At 54.5% G+C, this 22,506-nt stretch overlaps 1 protein-coding gene and 1 pseudogene across 12 annotated transcripts; one reads left to right on the top strand and one right to left on the bottom strand.

Moving 5' to 3' along the window:
* LOC123277542 (L-lactate dehydrogenase B chain pseudogene) overlaps positions 1-22,506 on the top strand; it is a 134,754-nt pseudogene that overhangs the window by 24,613 nt on the left and 87,635 nt on the right.
* Positions 769-18,442, bottom strand: CSF1 (colony stimulating factor 1). Of its 12 annotated transcripts, XM_070487001.1 has the most exons (10): positions 17,822-17,961; positions 14,748-14,847; positions 14,533-14,655; positions 13,202-13,264; positions 11,514-11,684; positions 7,832-7,979; positions 5,555-6,579; positions 4,952-5,037; positions 4,553-4,611; positions 769-884 (listed from the first exon to the last, which is right to left on the bottom strand). In XM_070487001.1, exons 4-9 carry the CDS (start codon positions 13,250-13,252, stop codon positions 4,566-4,568), a joined length of 1,527 nt encoding a protein of 508 aa, XP_070343102.1. In that variant the 5' UTR covers positions 13,253-13,264; positions 14,533-14,655; positions 14,748-14,847; positions 17,822-17,961; the 3' UTR covers positions 769-884; positions 4,553-4,565. The 12 variants fall into 12 exon arrangements, with proteins under 12 accessions (XP_070343102.1, XP_044604981.2, XP_044604979.2 ...); XM_044749046.2 differs by lacking the exon at positions 14,748-14,847 and having other exon boundaries at positions 4,952-5,004; positions 5,555-5,685; positions 17,822-18,442; XM_044749044.2 differs by lacking the exon at positions 14,748-14,847 and having other exon boundaries at positions 4,952-5,004; positions 17,822-18,365.

The raw sequence follows: 22,506 nt of genomic DNA, 5'->3' as shown, positions 1-22,506 counted from the left end.
CAGAGGGGTGGGAGGACGGACAGATGTTCATTCATGGGCAAGGACGGGGCAGGCTGTTCAGCAGGCAGGTTCAGTATTCACAGTGCAATGGCTTCCTTCATGAGGGGAGCCTCTGCGCAGCCTCCCAGAGAAGTTCTGGCAGGGCTGGAGGGAAGGTGGGGCAAGGCCAGAGCCTGACCTTCCCCTTGGCATCAGGAGCCAAGCCAGGCAGGTCCTGAGGGCAGGGTTGGCCTACCCACCTCTGCCTGGCAACCAGCAGAGGGCACTCAGGTGAGTGGAGGCTGTAGACGCCCGGGCTGTCAGTGCAGACCAGCAGGCCCAGGGGCCTTCTCTTCCTATCTTTTGGGCTGCACACCTTTACAGGAAATCCAGCCGACGCTGTCCCACCCTGTGAATATCATGCTTCTCTCTCTGGAGACAAGTCCCTGCTTGTCGGTGTTGGGATCCCTTGGCACCAGGCGGGTCCTCTGGGCACAAGGGCTCTTCCATTCCTCAGCGCCCACCCTGCTCTCCCACATCCCACAGGCTTCTGGGTCCCTGGCCCAGGTGGTGGCTTTGAGGGGAGTGGGAAGAGGACACAGCCCCTGGGGGCAGATGGTCCTCAGTCAGGCTTGCCAGCCTCCCTCGAGCAGATGGGAGCCTCCAGGGCCCACGATAAACATCAGCAGCGTGGGGGGGCATCCTCCAGCCCTCTCTTAGTCAATCCAGAGTCTGAGGGTGGAGGGCAGAGGGATCCCAGCCTGGCTGCTCTGGTCTAGTCCTGGCAGGCAGGAGTGCTTGCTCATGGTGGGCAGGCCACATTCCCAGGAGAATGGCTGGGGAGGGGTGCTGGCGGATGCTCCCACAATGTCTCCTCCCATGGAGAGACTGTCCTGCACACCCAGCTGTAGGGGAGAGAAAGAAAGGCTGGTCAGCCGAGTGGGAGTAGAAGGAGGGTCGCTGAGGACATGAGTGGAGGAGGTGTAGCGTTCCTGTGGGCTGTTGGTGGTGCTGCAGGCAGGACTTCCTCCCATCTTTTCCCTCCCTTTCTCAGCCACCCCAGACACCGCAAGGGACCAGGCAGCTTTCTCTGGCAGCAGCCCAAGCCACTGGACAGACTAGTCTCACCTCCTACCTCCTCCTAGGGAACCAGGGACCACAGGGGGAGGTAACAGGGCCCGGTGGAAGTCTGAACAGGCCAGGCAGGCGGTGGGGTTAGGGGGGGCTGTCATTGCTCAAGTGGAGGAATCTGACAGGGAGGGAAGGAGGCACTTGAGTGTCTTTAGACCCCTCCTCAAACAAGACCATCTCACTGGCCTTGGTCCAATGAACCAAGAATGAATCCTGCTAATTCTAGCAAAGAAGAGGAATTTCTCATTCCCACCACCACACCATTTATCACAAAGCGTCACCACACGTGACAGCAGGGCAGAGGTAACTGAAGAGGAAGAATTAGAGGTGGTTCCAGGAAAAGGAAACTCCTGCCCTACCATCTGGCATGCTAATCTCTAAGCAACCCAGGCTCCTCCTGGATGGGACAAGGGACTTGCCTCCCTGCATCATCTATGGGAGTTTGGGTCCTGCTCTCTCCCCACCCCTCCCCCATCCTTTCCCCTTGCCCAGCCTCCTCAGAACGCTTTGTTCCCAGAGCAGAAATCCCCTGGACTCCATCCAACAGTTTGACTTTGGATCTTGTGTGGAGCTTGCCTCCCTGTCTGTCTATAGACCCTACTGGCAAACCCTGGGATGGGTAAGGAGGAAAGATGGGACTACAGCTTCTGGCACCCAGCCCGTTCCCATGTTCTGGAGGGAGAGGAAGGGGGAATCATAAACTGGACATGAGCCAGGCTGGGTACAGCCGGGCCACAGGCCCTGCTGGTGCCAGGAGGGAAGAAGGACCAAGTGGGTGAACTCCAGCTCCCTGCCCCTATCTCCTGGTTCCTTGGAGTGGAGAGGCTGGTGTCCGTTGTTTTCTTCCTGAGGGTCCCTCTCTCATATCTCTCGTCAGAGCAGCAGTTAGTCTTGGGGCTGGCTCTAAATCCCCCTGAAACTCATGGTGACTGGCCTGGAGACCACCCTAGGGCTGGACACACTGATCCAAAGGGGGGGGTCTGGATGTGGCCCCTGCCACATCCTGGGTTCCCTCTCTAAGTACAATCATGAGAGGAGGAAGAAGAAAGCTTGGGAGGGCCGGAGAATAGGCAGGCAGGGAAAGGAGATTAGGAGTGCAGAGGAGATGGGGCAGACGGCCAAGACCAAGGGCAGAAGCTGGTAATCAGTGGGGGTGGTGCAGCAATGAGCCACGAAGTCCCCAGGGACCTAGGTCCATCCTTTGCTTACCAGTCCAGAGGGAGTCTGGGTCATCCTCACAGCCCTGCCAGTGTCCCATCTGACCCACTCGCCCATCTTAGTCCACCCTACTGACAAGGTGGACCCCTGGATCACACATGTGTTACTTTCGCTCTTTTCTAAATAAGTTCCCCTGGTTTTGAGCATTTGCCAGATCCCCTATCTCTCTAGGAGTGGTCTAGACCTGTCACTCCACACGTGGGAAGGCCCTAAGGTGCTTGATTGCATATGGCACCGGGTATGATGGGAAACTTGAATGCGTCACCAGCCAGTCAGCTAATCAGCAAATTAGGCAATCAGCCAGCTAGTCAATTAGCCAGTTGGCTCACCAATCAACAACTATCCAGTCAGGTAGTTACCAGCTAGCCAGTTGGTCAGTGTCACCTGGCCAGCTGGTCAGCCAGTCAGTCAGAGTCAAATAGTTAGCTGGTTAACTGGTGAGCCAGACGCCTGGTCAGTCGGAGACAGCTGGCCAAGATCAGTTCGTCAGTCAGCGCTGAAGCCAGTCAGTCAACATTTATTGAGTTCTTGGCAAGTAGGGAGAAGCGCTCTCTGTATCAGAACCCGGAATAGAAAAAGAAATGCAAAAATATAGAAGACACAGTCCCTGCCCTCAAGGAGCTTACAGCCTTCTTAGGGGTGCAGAAGGTACATATACACACAAAGTAAGAATTTAAAATGGATAAAAACAACATCCAAATAAGTGCAAATTGATATAGTATTAATCAAATACAAACTAGCTGAGGAGTATGAACTGCAGGAGCAGCCAGCGGGAGGAGGGGGACAGTCAGGAAGCTTCCTGTGGGCTGCTTGTGGGCTGAAGGGCAGGAAGGGAGGAGGGCCAAGGGCCACCTGGAATCAGGGAGCCAGGGCCCAGAAGAAATAAGGGTCACGTCTTTATCAACAATGTGGGCGAGGACACTAGAAGGCACTCATCAAGGTGCGGGAGACACACATGGGAGGGCTAGGAAGACAGAAGTAGGATTGAAAACAATTTCAATAGGCTTGGATGATGGGCAGAAACCAACAAGGTGGCTTTAACAAGGATGAATACAAACTCCTGCACTTTGGTTAAACAATTAAGTTGTCCAAGTACAGGATAGAGAAGGTCTGGCTTGACAGAGGTTTATGGGAAATGGAACCAGGGGTTTTAACAAGCTCAACATATGACAACAGGGTGATGCAGTTGTTAAAAAAATACTAATGCAATCTTAATCTGTACGGATAGAAGAATACCGTCCAGATCAAGGAAGGTAACAGTCCCACTGTACTCTGAGCTGGTCAGACAACATCTGGAGCACTGTGTCCAGGGCTGGGCACCACATTTTCAGAGGGACATTGACAAACGAGTGTGTCCAAAGGAGGGCGACCAGGATGGTGAGGGGTCTGAAAACCATATCATATAAGGAATGTTTGAGGGACTTGGCCACATTTAGCTTAGAGAAGTCTTGAAGGGGACATATCAGAGGGCTCCCAGAAGAATAGGGAGGACCAGCGTGGAGGGGGCAGGGAGGCCTCACATGAGTAAGGACTTCCTCACGGTGCTATTGGGAGATGGCGGGGAGCTTGCCTGGGACTGGGAGTGTATGACTAGAAGCTGGCTGATTCCCTGCCAGGGATGCAGAAAGGGGAGGCCCCTGTGGGGTGGGACACCAAGCCAAACGACCTCTAAGAGCCCTTCCAAGACTAAGGTTCTATGGCTCCATGAATCTAAAAGCAGGGAGGCAGAAATGATCTTAGCTGGGGGGCAGGGTCAAACGAGGGTGTAAACAGAGGGGAACTGGCAAGAGATGTGTGTGAGGGACAGACGCTGGAGGGGCTTGGGAGCCAAGCAGACAATGTTGGGTTTGAAGTGGTGGTGACGCAGAGCTACTGAAATTCCCCAGGAGAGTAAAAACCTTACGCAAGAGGATTTTGGTTGCTCTGGCATGGAAGGTGGGGATAAGACTAGAAGCCCAATGCAGAAAAAGAAACCCACTGCAGAGGTAATAGTGCCCGGCCTGAGACAGGGTGCAGGGAATGGTGAGGCAGTGGGGAGACCTCAGGACCCAGAAGGGAGAGTGTTGGCTGGCCCTGGGGGTGGATGGAAAAGGGAGTAGGAGAGAGGGGAGGGAGTCAAGTGTGTGGGCCTCAGGGGAGTTGGCGGCATTGCCAACAAGTTAGGGTGATTGGAAAGGGTGGAGCTAATTTAAGGAGTGGAGAGAGATCTGAATCAGCATCTTACCTGAGGATTCCATCTATACTGGCAGCTCCACCTGTCTGTCCTCATCCTGGGTCAGGGGGCTGCGGGCGGAACACAGAACTGGCTTAAGACTTCAGCAGGGGCCAGGGAGTCAGGGGACCCCCTAAATTTCCTCCTCAACCCCCTTCCCCCAACATGTGCTCCAGCCCTTTCAGATTTAGAAGACACAGAACTGCCTAACCCTAAGAAGACGTCAGGAAGCAGCCCAGACATCTGGGAAAGAAGAGGTGCCCCTCTTCTCCACCCTGCATCCTGTTCTCAGCTCCATTTCCTCAGAGCAAGTGAGAGAAAATCTCCCCAAACAAAGAAGGGGAAACAGACACCAAGACAGGCCCCTGGTGCCTCGCAGAGCCCGCCCTCCCTGCCCCCTAAAACTCTCACCTGTCCTCTAGTCGCTCCATGGGGACATCCACTGTCTGAAGCTCTTGATGGCTCTGGGGACAGGAAAGAGCAGGCTCACTGAGGAGCTGGGGGAAAGTGAGGGGACAGGGTTGCCCAGGGAGTCGATGAGAGAGTTACTCCCCCAGCTACTGAGAAGTAGGGATCAGCCAGAGGGCCAGGGGAGCTTCCTGAGACCTCCCTGCTTACGATGTCCCGTCTCCTCTGCCCAGGCAGCCTGTCGCCTGTTCTAGGGGGTCTAGGCTCTGCAGAGCTCCCGGTGAACACCCTGCCCTGACACACACAGCCTCACTTTCCCCCTCCATCTCGCCTCCCATCTGAGTCCTCACCTCACTAGAGCCCAAAGACATTCTCTCCCACTCCCTTCTGACGGGTCTCTTCGCATTGACCTAACAGTCTGAGCCTTCCTCATTCTTGAAGAACCCTTCATTTCAACTGCCCATCCTCTGTGCTCAGTCAGCCTCCTGTCTCTCAGCATCTGAAGAACCCAGGCCAAACCGAGTCATCCTCTGACCTGCTCCTCTACCCAGGCTGTGCCACTGCCCCCACAAGACGCCCTCCTCTCCCTCACGGGGCTCTGCTTACCCGCCGCCTCCGCCTGTAGAACAGGAGGCCTCCGACGGCCAGCAGGACCAGGATGATGCTGGGCACCAGCAGGCGGAAGACAAACCCGGGGAGCTGGGGGTCAGCAGGTCCCACGTGCTTCGTCTCATGGCCTGCGTCAGTCAAAGGAATGGAGTTAAACCTGGCCAGAGGCCTGGCCGCCCTCTCACTTGCTCGTCCTCCTTCCAGCTCAGCAGGGCTCCTCCGATCCCTGGTGCTCCTCTTGCCCTCCAGCTCCCCAAGGGGCAACACATTGCCCCAGGAGTGGCTTCTGGGAAGCCTTGGATGAGCAGAGAGGGTGGAGGGACGGCTGAGGCCTTGTGTGCGCAGTGATGGGGTCCTAGCAGAGCCTGGCTCCCGGTGGTCTCTGGGTGGGGCAGACGAACCATCTGTCTTCTCAGGTCTGTAACTCTGGGCCCGGCCAGTGGGTCTCACAGGGCCCACCTTGGGTACTGGGGTGCCAGTTACATCCACCGGTTGCCGGCCCTTTGCCAATCCAGAGAATGCAGAAGATGCTGAGAGGAGGTCGCTGGGTCTGGTGGTCTCTGCCTGGACACTGCCTCCTTCCAGCCTGGAGGAGGAAAGCTCTGCCTCTTGGGGTACCGGACCCTCACTAGCCACTCCGGAGGCTTCTTCTAGGGCCCAGTTAGGCTCCAACACAGAGTCGAGAACATCCTCTGTCCCAGGAACAGGGGCCCCGACAGAGGGGCGGGGCTGAGGTGAACCTGTGGCAGGGCTGCCCTCCATGCCTGGGCTCTCAGACAACTCAAAGCTCTGGCAGGTGCTCCTGGGTGGTCGCTGCTTGGCACTGCCCGGGTCCACTGTGCGAAGAGGCTGCTCACTGGGCAAGAGGGAGCTGCCCTCTGTCCCCTCAGAGTCAGCCCAGGTTAAGCCAGTCATAGGGGCCATGGAGGGGGTGAGGGGCTGCTGAGGGGAGACAGAGGCCAGGTCACTGCTAGGGGTGCCTTTGGGGTACAGGCAGTTGCAATCAGGCTTGGTCACCACATCTGAAAGAACCACAGAGAGAGGGAGAGAGAAAGACAGGGAGAAGATAGAGTCACCAGCCTTCAGCACAGCTTTCCCAGAGGGGGTCAAGAGGGTGATATGGGTCTGGGGGTCCCCTCATCCCCTAACTCAGCCCCGTGGCTGAGGAGAGCACAGGACTGAAGCCGATGCTCATGACACAGGCGTTAGGCAGGGAAGGTGCAAACTGCAGGGTCTTACGGGCAGAGAGCAAAGAACAGGTTTAGACACACAGACTGGGGGTCAAGGTCAGGGAAGACCAGAGAACAGCCCATCCTGGGGTTCCAGCTGGGTAGACACCAAGCCAGAGGGGAGCAGCAGCGAGCCAGGAGCTTGAGCAGTGGCCTCCAGCACTAAGACAAGACATCCAAGCCCCAAGGACACTGTGTTGGTTGGAAAGCAGCAAGGTGGTTTCATGCACAGCCAGGGGCCACAGAGCCACAGCCACAGGTGGGAACAGGCTGGGGCTGGAACGTGGCCAAGGCTTGAGACCTTGGAATTGAAGCAACAAGACTGGACTTGGCCATTGGCAGGTCGCAGGGCCTCAGACCGTGCCCTGGGGAGCAAGGTTGTATGTAGGAGGGCACATGGCACAGGACGCAGAGACGAGGACACGCAGGGTACACATGTGCAGCTGGGCCAGCACTGGGAGAGTTTGAATGATGCTCAGCCTTCGAATCCAGCCTTGTCCCTGGAGGAGACACTCAAGGCATCCTGGGCACTTCTGGAGCCAGGGTATCCTGGTGATCCGTAGCAGGGCTCCTGGAGAAGGGCCCTGACTCCCAGATGGAGCCTCTCTCTCTCATGGAACCCCCCAGGTGTTCAGCCAGCCTGCAGAGCCGGTGGAGAAAGCCTCCATGCCCACAGGGCTCTCCAAGAGGGGCGCCCTTTTCCATTCCCTAATCTCACAGCCACGAGCATGATGCTTCTTGATGCCTTGACATGCAGACATATGTAAGTGTACATGCACACACATGTCAGAAGAGACATGTGCCCAGGACCACCAGAGGCACATGAAGCCACATATGTACACAAAACAAGCACGTCTACACACACAGGAGCACAAGTAGCAGCCAGGCTGCCTCCCGGGGGTTCCTCCAGCCCCCATCTCACCTCCCAATCCCTGCTCTGTTCCCCATCCCACCATCCCCCCCCACTGCCCCCACCCCCCACCCCCCACCCCACCCCGCCACCGCCGGCCTACCAGCCCCACTTGCTGGCCCTTTTGGTGCTTACCTGGGCTGGGGCAGTTAGCATAGTCATTGCTGCAGTTCTTGCTGAAAATGTTCCAGTCATTTTTAAGGAGATTCTTTATTTCATTAAAGACGTTCTTGATCTTTGCCAGCAACTGGAGGGGTGTCTCTTTGAAAGTTCGGATGCAGGCCTGGAATGAAGGAGAGCAGGGCCCCCTTTGGTGAGGATGAGCATTGGCCCCATGTCTCTAGCTTGTTTTTCAAACTCCCTTGGCCTCTCTCACATCTGTCTTCTTTTTCCCTTTCATTTTCTCCCTCTCTCTCCCCTGGTTTGCAGCAGAATAGGTCCTAAGGTCATGAGATACGTCATTTATTCACAGATCCATTTAACACATACTTATGTGCCAGACATATGGCAATTACCTGGGAATCACGCAATGAACAAGAGAGGTGGTCCTTGGCCAAGTTGGACATTCAGTCCAGCAGGGCATTGACATTAAATACGTTGTTACAATGTGGTGGGTCCTATGAAGAAGTACTGAATGATCTGGCAATGTACAACAGAGGGAACTAAATGAGGGCTCAGGGGGAATTTCACCAAGGAATCGACTAAAAGATGAGCAAGAGTTAACCAGGAAAGGAGGTAGGGCTGGAGAGAGATATTCAGGCAGTGGGGACAGACTGTGCCAAGGCCCTGAGGCAGGAGAGAGCCTGAAATGTTGAAAGACTAAAAGAAGGCTAGAGTGGCTACAGCACAGCCATCTAGGAAGAGAGCGGTGGAAGATGCAAAAAGAGAGGTCAGCAAGGGCTGGGTCCAGCAGGGCATTGTTGGCCATGTCAAGAACTGTCAACCCTATTCAGAGAGCAAGGAAAAAACATCTCAGGGGTTGTTGGAGAGGTGGGTGGTGGCATGATAAGACTCAAATTTTAGAAAGATCATCCCGCTGTGGTGTGGAAAATGGCCTGGAGCAGGCCCCGGGGCGGCGGGTCCTTCTCTAGCATTGGTGTCTTGGAACGAAGGTAGAGGCTGCTCCAGCTCTGTCTGCTCATGGGACCCAGGCTCCCCACACTCACTGGAACTCTGAGAAGCTTCACACACTCCTGGTTTTCCTCCCACCTCTGAGCTGCTCCTTCTCAGTCTCCTTACCAGGCCCCCCTCCTCTGCCTGACTTCTAAACACTAGCATTCCTCAGGGCTCGGTCCTGGCCCACCTGTCCTTTCACAGCAGACAAGGCCATGCCTGCCCATGGCTTCATCTATGGCATACTTGTTGCTGACTTCCAAATACCAAATTTTTCCTTAAACTGAGCTGCAAAGGGAAGAACTATGGGCTTCCACTAGGCCATGGAGTCCTTGAAGGCATTGCTGTGTGCCCGCAGCCTGTGCATAGAAGGCCCTTAATAAATGTTCGCCAGATAGATGATGAGTGTACGAATGAGCAGACCCGGCTCAGCTCCATCCCTCAGCAGCTAGGTGACACTCGCCAAAGGGACTATCCAGTTTGGGCTCATTTCCTCATCTGTAAAGTCAAACAGTGTCTCCAGCCTCCTCGTCAGGGGTGTTGTAGGTAAGAGGTAAGCTGGTACTCCCTGGCCTTTCTTCATAAATGTCTGTCTCCTTTATCCCTCACCCCAGCTTCATAGAGAAAACAGGAGCCGTCAGAGCCCACCTGTCTCAACAGTGGCTGCGCCGTCTCTCCTCAGGAGCTTGGAACCCCTTCCCTGCTGTCTTCTCAGGAGACTCTTGCTATGGGCAGCTCCTCCAGCTTCCCTGGCTCCCTCCCTCCCTCCTGGAGTGCTAGGGTGGGTGGCTTGTTAAAATGCAGATTCCTAGGCCCACCCGCAGACCCAGAGAATCAGACTCTCTAGGGGCCTACACTGGGAATCTGTGTTCTAAATAAGCTCCCCAAGTGGTTCCAGTGAATCCTAACACTGGAAAACCACAGATTTAACGCCTCTTTTATTAAAAAATGTTTTCTCCCTTAATCCCGTACTTCCTCCAGCTACCTCTCTCTTTTTTCTGCGCCTTTTGGAGCCATGTTCCTCCAGTGTTTTCTCCACTTCCTCTTGTTCTGTTCGCCCTGATCCACCACCTCCATGTTGTCAAATCCAGAGGACACTTGTCAGCCCTTATCTTGCTTGACTTCTCAACCCCATTTGATAAAGTTACTAGCTCTTTCCAACTTGAAACACTTTTTCATGGGTCCAGTGAGCCACACTCTCCCAGTTTTCTTCTCACCCCTCACACTGCTCCTTCTCAGTCTCCTTGCCAGGTCCCCCTCCTCTGCCTGACTCCTAAACGCTGCGGTTCCTGGGCCTGTTTCTCTTCTCACGGTGGGCAATGTTACACAGTCCCCTGGCTTCACAGATGACCTCCGTGCTGAAACCTCTTACATCTGTATATCATCAGCCAAATTCAAGACCCATATATCCAGCTGTCTGCTTGACATCTCTGCTTGGCCATTTCACAAACATCTCAAGTTCAAAGTACCCTAAACGGAACCCCTGCTCTTCCCCCAAACCTACTCTGCCAGCTTGTCTTCCCCATTTCAGCATCACTGGAACTTCTAGGTGATCAAGACAAAACCATCCTCGACTCTTCCCTTCCCTCAGCATTTCTTGGCCACTGCACTACCAAGTCCTGTTGTTCCTTTTTCCGCGCTGACTGGACCGCGTCCACTTGCCTCCACCTTCACCGCACACCCGAGCCCAGGCCACCAATATCTCTGGCCGAGACTTGCGTCTCCTGCTGGTCTGCCATCTCCATCCCTTCTCCCTACAGTCCATTCTCTGCACAGCAACCAGAATGGTCTCACAGTGTAAGTCAGATTAGGTCACTCGCCTGCTCACCATGGCGTCCCTCGCACTTTAGAGAAAATCTCACATCTTTAAGACCCCAGGTGATCTGGCTCCTGCCTCCTCTCCTTTCTCCCCTTCGCTTCCCTGCCTTGGCCATGCGACCATCCCTTGGGTCCCTGTACACGTTCCTGCTCACCTTAGGGTTTTGTGCATAGCGTTCCCTGTTCTGGAATGTTCTGACTGGCCTTATTGTTTCCTAACTCTTGCTCATCTTTGGACCTTAATATTTTCTTACTCAGAAGTTTTCCCTGCCTTTTTCTTCTTTTCAATTATAGCCCCGTTTCTCTGTCAGAGCCCCATGCAGTTCTTCATGGGTGCCTCCCTCAGGTAGCCCCTTCCCTGGCTTACTCTTCTGCAAAGCAGTCCTTGTTCTCCTACACACAACATGTTCTACTTACATATTTCATTAACTGTCTCACCACCCCCTAACGTAAACTCCACAAATGCGGGGACTTTTGTCCATTTTGATCACAACAATTTCCCAGTGTCAAGAACAGTACCTGGTACACAATGGGCACTCGTTAATTATTTGTTGAATGAATAAATAGTCCTTATGGTTTATAATTCAATTTACTCGTGTCCTTGTTTGTTTAATGGCTGCCAACATCGCTTAATTACAGTATAAGCCCCAGGAGGCCGGGAACCATGGTGTCTTACTCACGAAGACATCATCAAGGCCTAGTGCCATGCCTCCTGCATAGGAAGTCCTCAGCAAAGGTTTGTGGAATGAATAAATAAATGAGAGAGTGAGTGAACAATGACATGGGGTGAGGCTAGTGAATGGACTCTGTGCACATGGGCAGGGATGGTACCACCACAGGCGCCCTCTGCCCTTACTCGGTGCTCCTGGCGCCAGGACACTCCTACCTTGTCCTGCTCTTCATAGTCCTTGGTGAAGCAGCTCTTCAGCCTCAGAGAGAGTTCCTGGAGCTGCATGGTGACATTGGCATTGTGGGTGTTGTCTTTGAAGCGCATGGTGTCCTCCATTATGTCTTGCACCAGGGGAAATGCCTTCTTAAGGTAACACACGGGATCTTTCTGTTAAACGAGAACCTAGAGTTTACGGTCTGGCTGACGCAGGCTGGGAACCCAGGCTCTGTGACAGATGCCCCCCATCCCAGGTGGATGGAGGGCTGTAGCCTGCCCTACCCCTTCCCCTGAGGGGTGGGGCCACACCACTCCAGTTCTAAGGAGAACGCTGCCCTCGGCTGGTCTTTTATCCTCTCTCTTTGGGATCCAGCGCTGCTAGGGATTGGGGTAGAGGGAAGGAAATGTGGGTTCTGATTAGAGAGATCTTCAGATTTCTGGAAGATGAGGCTTTAATCAGAATGGGGGTGCATAGGCAGGGAGGGTTCTAGGGAACGTCTCTCTCTGTGTCTCTGTCTCTCCTCAGGCCATAGGGGTACTGGAGACCATCTCAGGGTCCCAAGAACATCCTCAGTGTTGAGTCTCCATATGGAGATGGTGGTTGCCTCAGCAGAGACTCTGCTTTAGCCCTGTATTCCTAGCACCTGGTCCAAAAGTTTCCTAGTAAATGCTTGTTAAGGCGTGAGTGAGTGAATGAAATCCTGAGGTTATTCTTCGGACCACGAGGTGGTCTCCAGTTGCAACAGAAGTGTGTATGGGTCAGGTGTGCAGAAGCTCAGAGATGAGAGCAATTCTGGGCATTACAGAGATTGTGTATGAGGCACAAAGATGAATAGATGGGGACTAAGGGCCGGGGTGGGGGCAGCTGGAAGGGTATTACAGGCATCAGGAAAAGCTTGTACAAAGGCTTGAAGGCAGGAAGGAGCAGGGAATGGGGGTAGTGGGTGGGGCTGTGTGATGGAGACTGGAGCTTGTAAACCCCAGGCTAAACAACTTGGGCTTTCCCCTGGAGTGAGGGGCCCCTGGCAGGTTTGGGGGAGGGAAATAAAGGTAACCAGTTGGGGGGGGTTCCAAGAGCTCCCCCTAGTGGCAGGATGACAGGTGCGCAGGAAGCACGGAGGCCATTTAGGAGGCTCTTGAAATTGTCCAAGCAACTGATGGGGTGGGGCTGGGGCAGAACCCAGAACTGCTGGGAGGGAGAACTAGCATTTGGTATCTGGTTGGGTGTGGGGTAGGAGGAAGAGGGAAAGAGCTGGACTGACTCCCTGGCTGCCGGTCGGTCTGCTGGATGGAGATGTCATGCTTAAGCAAAGCATGTGACACAGAAGCATTGGTTTGCCTTCGGCCCTAGAGCCAGCCTGCTTGGGTTCAAATCAGGCCTCCACCACTTACTAGCTATGCTCCCTTAACCTCTCTGAGGACAATAAAAAAGATTAGTACACCACATAGTGATACTGTCAGGATTAAATTAGAAAAGTGCCTGGCACATCCTAAGACTTGATATATGCCAGGCCAGGAGAAGGGAGCTGCAGGGGACTTGAGCCTTACACCTTGGCGCCCCAGACTTGAGCACCCAGGGATCCTCACACCCACACCCTGCCCAGCTCTGGGATTTCTGCTGCCTTCATGCTTTCACATATACCCAGCCCAGAAAGTACACACAGGCCTTGTAAACAGCCACAACTCACCAACTGGTCTGGGTCTACAAACCGAAAGGAAATTTCACACAAGGACTCCATCTGACTGTCAATCTGTAAGAGAGAGCAGGCCAATGGTGGCAGGGTGTCTGCAGTTCGACTGAGCTTGCCTAAGAATGGGGACGAGAGTTTCTGGGTGGATAAAGGTTTGATCCTCATCTACCTTCCCCCCAACCACACTTGGAAAGACAGAGCCAAGGCTGGGGGAAGATCTGTGCCTTCCACATGCCCAGGGGAGGGCTGTAGAAGAATAAGAAGTCTCCTTCTACCTCCCACTCCATGAAATCTGACAGATGACATCTTGCTATAAGGAAGAACTATCTAATAGAAGATATAGGACATAATCTCCTGTGGGAGGTAGTGAGCTCACTGTCATGGTAGGAATTCAATTAGAGGCTAGACAAGCTCTGGAGATTCAGGATCTGTAGGGGCTGGGGTTAGATGATCTTAAAGCCCTTGTTGGTCCCTGGAGCAGTGGTTCTGTGATTCTAAGCCTCAGAGATGCTGTGGCTCTTGGTCTACCTTGAGTTGCTACACCAGCTACATGCAGGAGGAAAACCATAGGGATAAGAAGGGCAGGGGGCCTTGCTTACAGGCTCTAAGCTCAGGGCCCTGGAGTTAGCCTTAGCCAGTGGTACCCTACCCTTCCTGGCTGGCCAGAGGAATGGTAAATTCTCTTCTGAGCAGGACAGCAGCCATGACAGCATCCTGATTCTGTCCGGCTGAGCTATGTTTGGAACAGCTGACGACTCTGCCAGCCCCATTAGAATGAGGCACGGGCTGCTTCATGGCCTGAGTGAGCAGGCCATCCCAGCCCCAGGGCTTGTGCAAGAGCCAGGGAAGAGAGGGCAGAGGGCTGGGAGTTAAGCAGGAGCCCCTCCGCCAAATCCAGCTGAGGCTCTGGTGCCAGGCTGGCGGTACATCTGGGAGTCCAGGAGCGGGAGGCAATATCTGGACACAGCAGGCAGGCTGGGCTGGCTCCTCAGAGGAAGCATCCCACTGAGGGAGAGCAGGCCTCACGAGCCTTCTCGGAGCCCGCGATTGACATTCTAGGCAATCATTAACCCAGGCAACCAGCTGGAAACCCACCCTGTCCACTGCCTGCAGGGGAGTCAGAAAGGGCTTCAGGGTTGGGGGTCAGAGACCCTGACCTTGAGAAGGTCAATGAGGGGAGCGTCAGTGGAGCTAGGTGGGAACCATGAGCCATGTCCTCCACAGCCCTATTTCTCCGCCTGCAACCCCTCTCTTTGACCCTGCTACCTGGCTCCTGCCTCAGTTTCCCCAGTGAGATGTAGGTAGGGTAGGCATGGCCACACACTCACCAGCTCCTGCAGGAAATGCAGATGTCCGTTCCCAATCAGGTGGCTACAGTTCTCTGACGCCTCCTCGGTAATAGTCCTGCTCACCAGGAGACAGAACAGCAGCAGCCAGGGGCACAGCCATGTCTGTGATAGAGAGGGTGTCATTTCTCCCCAGCTCTCACTCTCCCCAGGAATCCCCATGCCCTGCTGAGGATGGAAAAACAAGGACCTCATACCTACAATGCTACAGGCTCTGCCCCTCACCCCAGGATGCAGCGTTCCCCAAATCCAGCTTTCTCAGGATTTCTCAACAGCCACGGCACAAACTTGCTCTCCCTTGATAACAAACCAAATGTCATCTCCTCCGAGAAGCCTTCCCTGATTAACCCAGGCTAAGACTTACTACACACTGAACTTCTAATGAGGACATGGGAGGTGTGCCTACCAGTCTAAATTCCAATTACACAGGAAACTCCTTGAGCGCAGGACTAGCATCTACCCATTATTCTGTCCCTGCGACATCAAACACTGAGCCAGGCATCTTGTGAGCCTCCCACTCCTCTCAAGTTCATGTACATGCACCAGCTTCCAGACTTCAAGCCAGAGACGTTTTCCCTGGGCCCAGCCCTTCCTCCCACCTGGTTCCACACAGGTCTGGCTCTGCTACTGGAAAAGCCAGGGACCCAAACTCAGTTTCACTGGGAATGTATCCCATGCCACAGACCTTTTGGAACTCTGGAGGTGTGTGTCAAAAGGAGCCCAACCAATTAATCAGAGGCAGCAGTGCCAGCTCTAGACCATCCCCAGCTGGCACCTGCCTAGCAGAACCCATCAGGCTCTGCAGCCAGCCAGCCAGCTCAGCACCTACCTGGCCCAGTAGCTGCTCACCCCTAGAGTGATGGGACTGGCTGGGGACTGTCATCCCCTTCTTTCCCCTCTCCCTCCTCCTCACTCAGGTCCCCTTAGCCCTAGGTCCCCCCTTCTCCAGCCAGAGGCAGAGAAAGTCGCTTGGGCTTTCTTTTGCCAGTCGGAGGTCGCCTCCTAGCAGCTGGTGCCCCCAGATTCAGGGAAATGCTGTCAGGGTGGGGTGAGAGCTGGCACCTTCCTGGGCTCTGGGCTCTGCCTCAGTAATCCAGATGATGAGACAAATACACAAATAAATAGCACATGGGAAAAACAGGGAGACTATGAAACAGCCCACAACAACATGCTGATTTACATATAACTAAAAGCCCAAAGCTTTGCCAGCTCTTACCAGGGAGAAGAGGCCTCAATGAGGCCTTGAAAGATGGGGAGAAGTTGATAGCAGAAAGAAGAAAGAGGAGGCTCGGAGGGAAGAGGCACAGGATGGCCCAGTGCTATTCAACACAGGGATCCAGTGAGGGTCCTGGCCTGACCCGGGGGAGGGAGAGCGTGGAGGAGGGAGCACAGTTGTGGGGGGAACTTCACACTCTGTTGGGCAGTTGAGGAGGTAGCCCTGGGTGGGAATGGCTTCCCAGGCCCTTAGGAACCTCCGGATCAGGACCCATTGGAGGAAAGTGGGCCCTGCAGAAGGTATGTGTCTGCCCCAAGCAGGCTGCCCCTGGGGCTCAGCACCCCGAGTGTAAATGGTATCAAGGAAAGGGCCCATGGGGAAGGGGATGCTCAGGAAGACAACCCTGCCACAGGCACTTCAAGATTTGATGTTTGAGGACAGCAAGGTGAGGGCAATGCTTAACTCCAAGAGCTGCCTGGCCTTGGGAGCTATTTCAGGCATCGGTGTGGGAAGAGCGCAGTTACTATGTGGGAGGCTGACTTTGAAGGTGGCCAAAGGGGACCACCCCTGCACCTGGGGCCCCAGTTTTGCCTCAGAGGAGGACCTGGACAGGCACCCAAGGGTTAACACTCTAGCTTGCATCTGGCTGGGCTGGCTTTTCTCCCACTCCTTTCTTCCTCCCACCCACTAGCCTCAGCCTCTGGGGCAGCCAGGAAGGAATCTCTGCTGCAGGCTCAGAGAGATGCTGGGGCATCACAGCCGCGCTGTTCATCCTCACCTGCCTCCCATCCTCTTCCCTCTTCCCCATCAACAAGGTCCCTGGAGAGACCTTGGCATGCGTGGACCCTCAGGTTGCCTCTGTCTAAAACCAGCCCTCTCTTCTTTCCACCTGTACTTTCCTCATCGTCTCACCTCCAGCCCCCTTTTCATCTTTGTCTTGTTGCCTATCAGCTTACCCTTCCCACTCTCCCCTCTCAACCCTATCTCCTCTCTCTCAGCTGGGTTTTTCCTCCCCTGTGGAGCTGCTCTTCCTTCTCCCTCTCATCCCACCTGCAACCCCCTACCTCACCTCCCAAATATTTTTCCACTTCTCTCCCCGGGGGTTTCTCCTCCCATCGTCCTCCAGGTTCCTCAGAAGCAAACCCATGGGGAGAACACTCACTGTTCATTAACAGTGCCACCCTGCACTTTCTAGAAGCTACAGCAGCTACTGCCTATTGTTGGCACAGGATATTCCCCACGCAGTCCTGAGCCCCGTCCCTGTCCACAACTGCGCATCACCAAACCTTCTTTTCACCTTCCTCTACCACTGCCAAGCCCAGGATCTCCTCAACTGACTGATCGAGATCCTGCAAATAAAAAAGATTCAGCCCTGGGCTCTGGTCCCCCCAAAACAGACTTGATTCAGCCACCAGAGTCCCCAACAGCTCCTGCCTGTGAGCTGGAACAAGTAGTGGCTTGTCGGTCTCCCTCCTTCTGCCAGCAGGTTCCTGGGCACAGACCTTGGCATTCTATAAGCCGGATGACGCCTAAACTTTCCCCATCCAGAAGTGCCCACTCCCCAGAAGGGCCTGGAAGTATGTGGGCGGCTGCTGAGGAAGATGCCCACCTGCAAAGGCACCCCACTCAGGGCACAGCCCCTCCGCCTGTCGCTTGGCGCGGTGGTCGGTCAGAAGGGAGAAAGGCAGGGACTCCCCTGTCTGACACCGAGCCTTTGCCCGCGGCTGCCAACCCTCTCTCCTACCAGCGGGTGGCTCAGTGTGCCCCTCCGTGCAATGGGGTGAACAGTCTTCCCTTTTCCAGGGAAGTGCTGCAGCCCCGGGAGCAGCTGCAGGGTCCAGTGCGGCTCCAGCCCGAGCGCACCCGGGGCCCCAGGCAGTTCGCACGCAAAGATGGGAAGGAAACTGGAGCCCGCGGCCGCGGCGGGAGAGCCTCGGTAGGCGGCGCGCCGGGGCAGTCGGTTCCGAGCGGCCGCATCGGCCGAGGAGCTCGTGCCCCAGGCGGGCCGGGCCCCGCGCCCCGCGCCCGGCGCCCCGCGCCGCGGCCGCCACTTACCGTGGGAGGGCAGCGCCCGGCGGCGCCCCGCGCGGTCATGCGGGCAGCTGGGTCCCGGCCGGGCGCGTTGGCCGCCCGCGCTCGCTCGCTCGCTCGCCGGCTGCTGCAGAGCCCGCGCCCTGGCCGAGGGCCGCGCCGCTGTCCCGGAGTGCGGAGAGACGGACGGCGGCGCCGAGAGAACCCAGGCAAACTTTCACTTTCCCCAAGCCCGACTCCACTGGCCAGCTCCTCGGCACAGCCTTTTAAGCGGACTTTGTGGGGCATGTGGTTTACGGGAAATCACCCTGGACAGGCGCCAGACACACACACACACACACACACACATACACACGCGCGCGCGCACTGACACAGACACACACACTCCAGAGGCCCACTGAACCGCCTCCCCTCCCCCACCCCTCGGGCTGGTCTTCTCCGCCTGTCGTCCCAGTCGCCCTGTTTTCCGTGCTCGACTCCGAAGCCTTCGGGGAAAGTAACGCGGGCTCCCCGCCTCCCCTGTTCCACGAGCGGGTTTGGACAGAGCTTTTCCTTTCCTTCCGCGCTCTCCAAGCGGATCCAGTGCTCTCTTTCTAATATTCTCCTCAAGGGACTTTCCCTCTGGGCCTGAAAATTCCCAAATCTAAGCAGGAAATAGACTGAGAGCAGGGGCCAGCGCTGATAACTGGGGCCTCCTTCCCCCCCCCCACCCCCCCGCCGCCCCGCCTGTGCAGGCTGCAGCACCTTGTGCAGCCTGCGTCAGCGGCTTCGCAGGCAGCCTCTTCCTTCCAGTGCAGCCCCCAAGCAGCCCACCCAGCCTCTTGTCTCCCATCCTGGGGGCAGGGTACAGACAGCGAGGCTAGCTACCTGACCAGGAGGGGAAGGACTGTGTCCTGTGACAAGGAGTTGGGAGGCTCTCCTATGGGCCAGGAGACACTCTGGGCACTTGACCTTCGGGTGATGTAAATGCTGGCTGGTACCCGCTCCCTCTTGACTGCCAAAACCTGGGGTGATTCGCACCTGGGTCCTAGGTTTCCCTTGATGCTTTCAGAAATGCCTTCACTGAGATAATTAATTCTATTTTATCTTTACATGAGAATGAATCTAAAAGAGCCTAGTAAGATGAGCCTATTAATTATAAAGTCAATGTCAGGAGCTTTTTCTCTCTTCCAAAAATTTATTGTGATCAATATTTCAATCTCTCTGTGAGGCCACCCTCCACCCCACCCCCTACTCCCCCAGGATAAACGTCATCCCTAGATATCTGTGGGGGAATTGGTTCTAGGAACCCTCCCGCAAACCCAAATCCGCAGATGCTCAGGTCCCTTGTGAAAACCGCATAGTATTTGCATAGAACCTACGCATACCCTCTCATATATTTTAAATCATCTCTAGATTACTTAAATACCTAATACAATATAAATGCTATGTAAATAGTTATACTGTATTATTTAGAGAATAACGACAAGAAGAAAAGTCTGTCCGAGCTCAATACAGACACAATCATCATAGGCCTTCTGATCTGCAGTTGGTTGAATCCCCTTGATTGCAAACGGTGGATATCAAGGGCCTGGTATGGTATGATGGCCCATATGACACGTGACCTTGTCTAGAAGGGGCATCTCTTGTCACTTGCTCTAGCCCCAAGCAGTAATTGTACATCCGCAAGCCCTTGCTCATACTGGTCCCTCTGCTTGGAATGCTTCTTTCCCCGTTTGTATTTAAGGCAAACTCCTTGTCCTTCAAGGTTGAAATCACACAGCATCCTCCACCAGCAAAGCCTTCGACTCCAGGCAGATCAATGATTCCCTTTCCTGTGCTCCCACTGGACTTGGCTCCTTCCTTCATGGTGGCTCTGAGAAAGTTGTGTCATTCATTCATTCTCCACATTATTCTAAAAAGTATTTAGATAGTCCTGATAGTTATATTCTGCTCCCCCCTGGACTGAGACTTCCTCCACGTTCACCTGCCTCAGAATCAACAGCGCCTAGCACATCACAGGTACCCACTTAATAGTGATTGCGTCCAATGAAGCCATTAGAAAATCATTCATTCATTTGACAAATGTGCACCATTTGGCTACTATGTGCCAGGCACTGTGCTAAACCTGGGGATATGATGATTGACATGCTGACATGGTCCCTGCTTTCATGGGCTTGGGGGCAGTTAGAGATAAGGAGTGTGGGGCAGCGATGGATGCTCAGAGCCTGGAGGAAGGAAGGCAAGAGAACAGCCCAGCCAGAGGAAGGAGGTTGAAGTCTTACTTCCCCCGGGGTGTGTTTTGTCAAGTGGTCCCTGTACAATAACGGTTTAAGATAATGTGTTGACACCACAGTTCTTAGGACTGATAAGAGGTTAGAGGAGATAAAGCTCTTGACTTGTTGAGACGGAAGTCAAATTTTACCTGATCCCTCCTTCGCCAACCCTCCCCCACCCTGGGCTCACTGAGGCCCATGTGAAAACCCAGCTTTGTCTCCAGAAGGCAGCCATCCTGCCTGTCAGCCCAAGGCTTGGATCCTCGTTCCCCCTCGACTGAAATTCTTTACACACCCAGGTTTGAACCCTGACTCCACCACTTACAAGCTACCTGACCTGGACAGCTCTGCCCAGTCATTTGCTGTGTCACTTTGGACAAACTTCTCTCAGCCTCAGTGTCTTCATCTATAAAATGGAGACGTTAATTTATGCTGCTCACCCAGGTGTTGAGGACTGGATGGGACGATGTCTGTGAAGTGTTTAGCACAGGACCTGAAGGTCCTAAGTGCTGTATTCTTCTTCTTGTTCTTATCTGTCCACTCACATGGGTCTTAAGCAACGGCACAACATGGTGCAGTAGACTTGGGAGTCCCAATGGCAGATTTTAGTGCCAGCTCTGCCACTCATTTGTTGTGTGACTTTAGACAAAGCCGTTAATCCTTCTGAGCCCCTTCCCTCATTTGTACAATGGCAATGATAAGCCCCTCCCCAAGGAGTGGTTGTGAGGTCAAATGGGCTGACATCTGGGGTCTCTAGGGCAACGAACAGTACAGAGTAAGTGCTTAGCTGTGAAAGAATGCTTTGGAATCATAGACTGTGGGATGCTGGGAAGCTCTGCTGCATAGAGCTGCAGAGGGATGAGCAAGGCCCTGGGTAACCGCGACTCCACAGTGGGACTCACAGCTGTTCTTCTCTGTGACCTTAAAAGGGGAGGTTGTGAATCTGCTTGACCTCAGATAAGCCCTACCACCAGAGAGGGGGAAATCGAGGCTGGAAGAGCTTATGGCGTGCCTGATGGGCCTCCCTAGGGCAGTATCTCCTGTGCTCACTCCTGCACTGGACGGAGACTCCTGCCCACTGCCCCTGTCTGGCTGGCTGGCTGGGAGACTTTGGGCAGGCAGGTCCTGGCTGGATCTCAGGGCCAAGCCAACAGGATGGGGTCCATTTGCATGGAGCTTCTTAGCTGTTCACACCCATGCAAGCCTGTGTGTGTCCATCGATGGGCACAGAGTTTTGGAACCACAGAACTAGAAGCTTTTCCAGCCCATATTGCCTCAGATGAGCAAATGGAGGCCCAGATAGGCCAAGCCATCTTCTCCAGAGTTGCACATGAATTGGCATAGTTTGGGGGGTGCTTCAGGAGTGAGGCCTGGTGTGAACAAATTCTGGGTCCCGTGTTGGATTAGCAACTGTTCTCTCTGCTGACTACTGGTGGAGTCATGTCCGGAGCTGGGTCCTGGGGGAGGCATAGAGGAATTTGGAACAATCCGAGATTGGGGTTTCAGTGATTTCCTAATGTAGCATCATTCAGCAGGCAGCACTCAGCTGACCCCGAGGAGGGCAGAAGGGAGTACTGGAGGAACCCTGCTTGTCAGGAGAATGAATCAAGGGTGGGAGGAAAGAGACTGAAAAGAGAGAAATGAGATGGATGGCAGGAAGTGGGAGGAAATCTTCATTTGCTGGTTGTGGAAATGTCATTTCCTTGAAATTATTTGACAAGGAATTTCCCCTTGAGATCTTTTCTAGAGAGTTGACTTGTATCACAAAGGGCTCCTTTCTTTCTTTCCCTTCCTTCCTTCCTTCCTTCCTTCCTTTCTTTCCTTCTTTCTTTTCTCCCTTTATCTCTCTCCCTCCCTACCATCCTCTCTTCTCCCTTTCTCTCTCTGTCTCTCACTCCCCCATCTCTCTCTCTCTCTTCCTCCAAATGGCCACGGCTCTTTGGGAAGTTCACTGGGGTGGATAGCAGCAGTCTTGGAAGCTTGGGGCTGCTTTCCTGTCCTGGTGCTCCTGGAAGCTGCTGAAGAGAGGGCAGGGTGTGCTAGACCCCTGACCGGCCCATCTCCCAGCCTGCCCCCCGGGTCTTCTGCACTGCAGCCTGCCCTTTTAGTCATGCCCTTTTTTAGGGGGCGGTGGGGGCAGCAATTGCTGGACTGGGTTTCTCCATCATTTAAATGGGACTGGTAGCTCCCAGCCAGCTGGCTTCCCAGGGATGCTGTGGAGGCCTTGTATTTGGGGAACTTCCAAGAGCCAACATTCAATATTTTGGAAAATTACTGATGTCGATGTTGAGGCCACCCCTTCCCCTGGGTGGAGGAGAGCTAGCTGTCCCCCTTGTGCCTGCAGCTACAGAAATACCAGTGCTGGCTCAAGACCATGCCACCAGAAGCTTTGCCCCTGGAGTGCAGGCACTGCTGGGAGGCTGTCTGTATCGGTGGCCCAGCTCTTTCCTCTGC

Source organism: Equus asinus, chromosome 16, assembly GCF_041296235.1.
Source record: "Equus asinus isolate D_3611 breed Donkey chromosome 16, EquAss-T2T_v2, whole genome shotgun sequence".
Lineage (NCBI taxonomy): Eukaryota > Metazoa > Chordata > Mammalia > Perissodactyla > Equidae > Equus > Equus asinus.
This window is presented reverse-complemented; position numbering and strand designations above follow the sequence as displayed.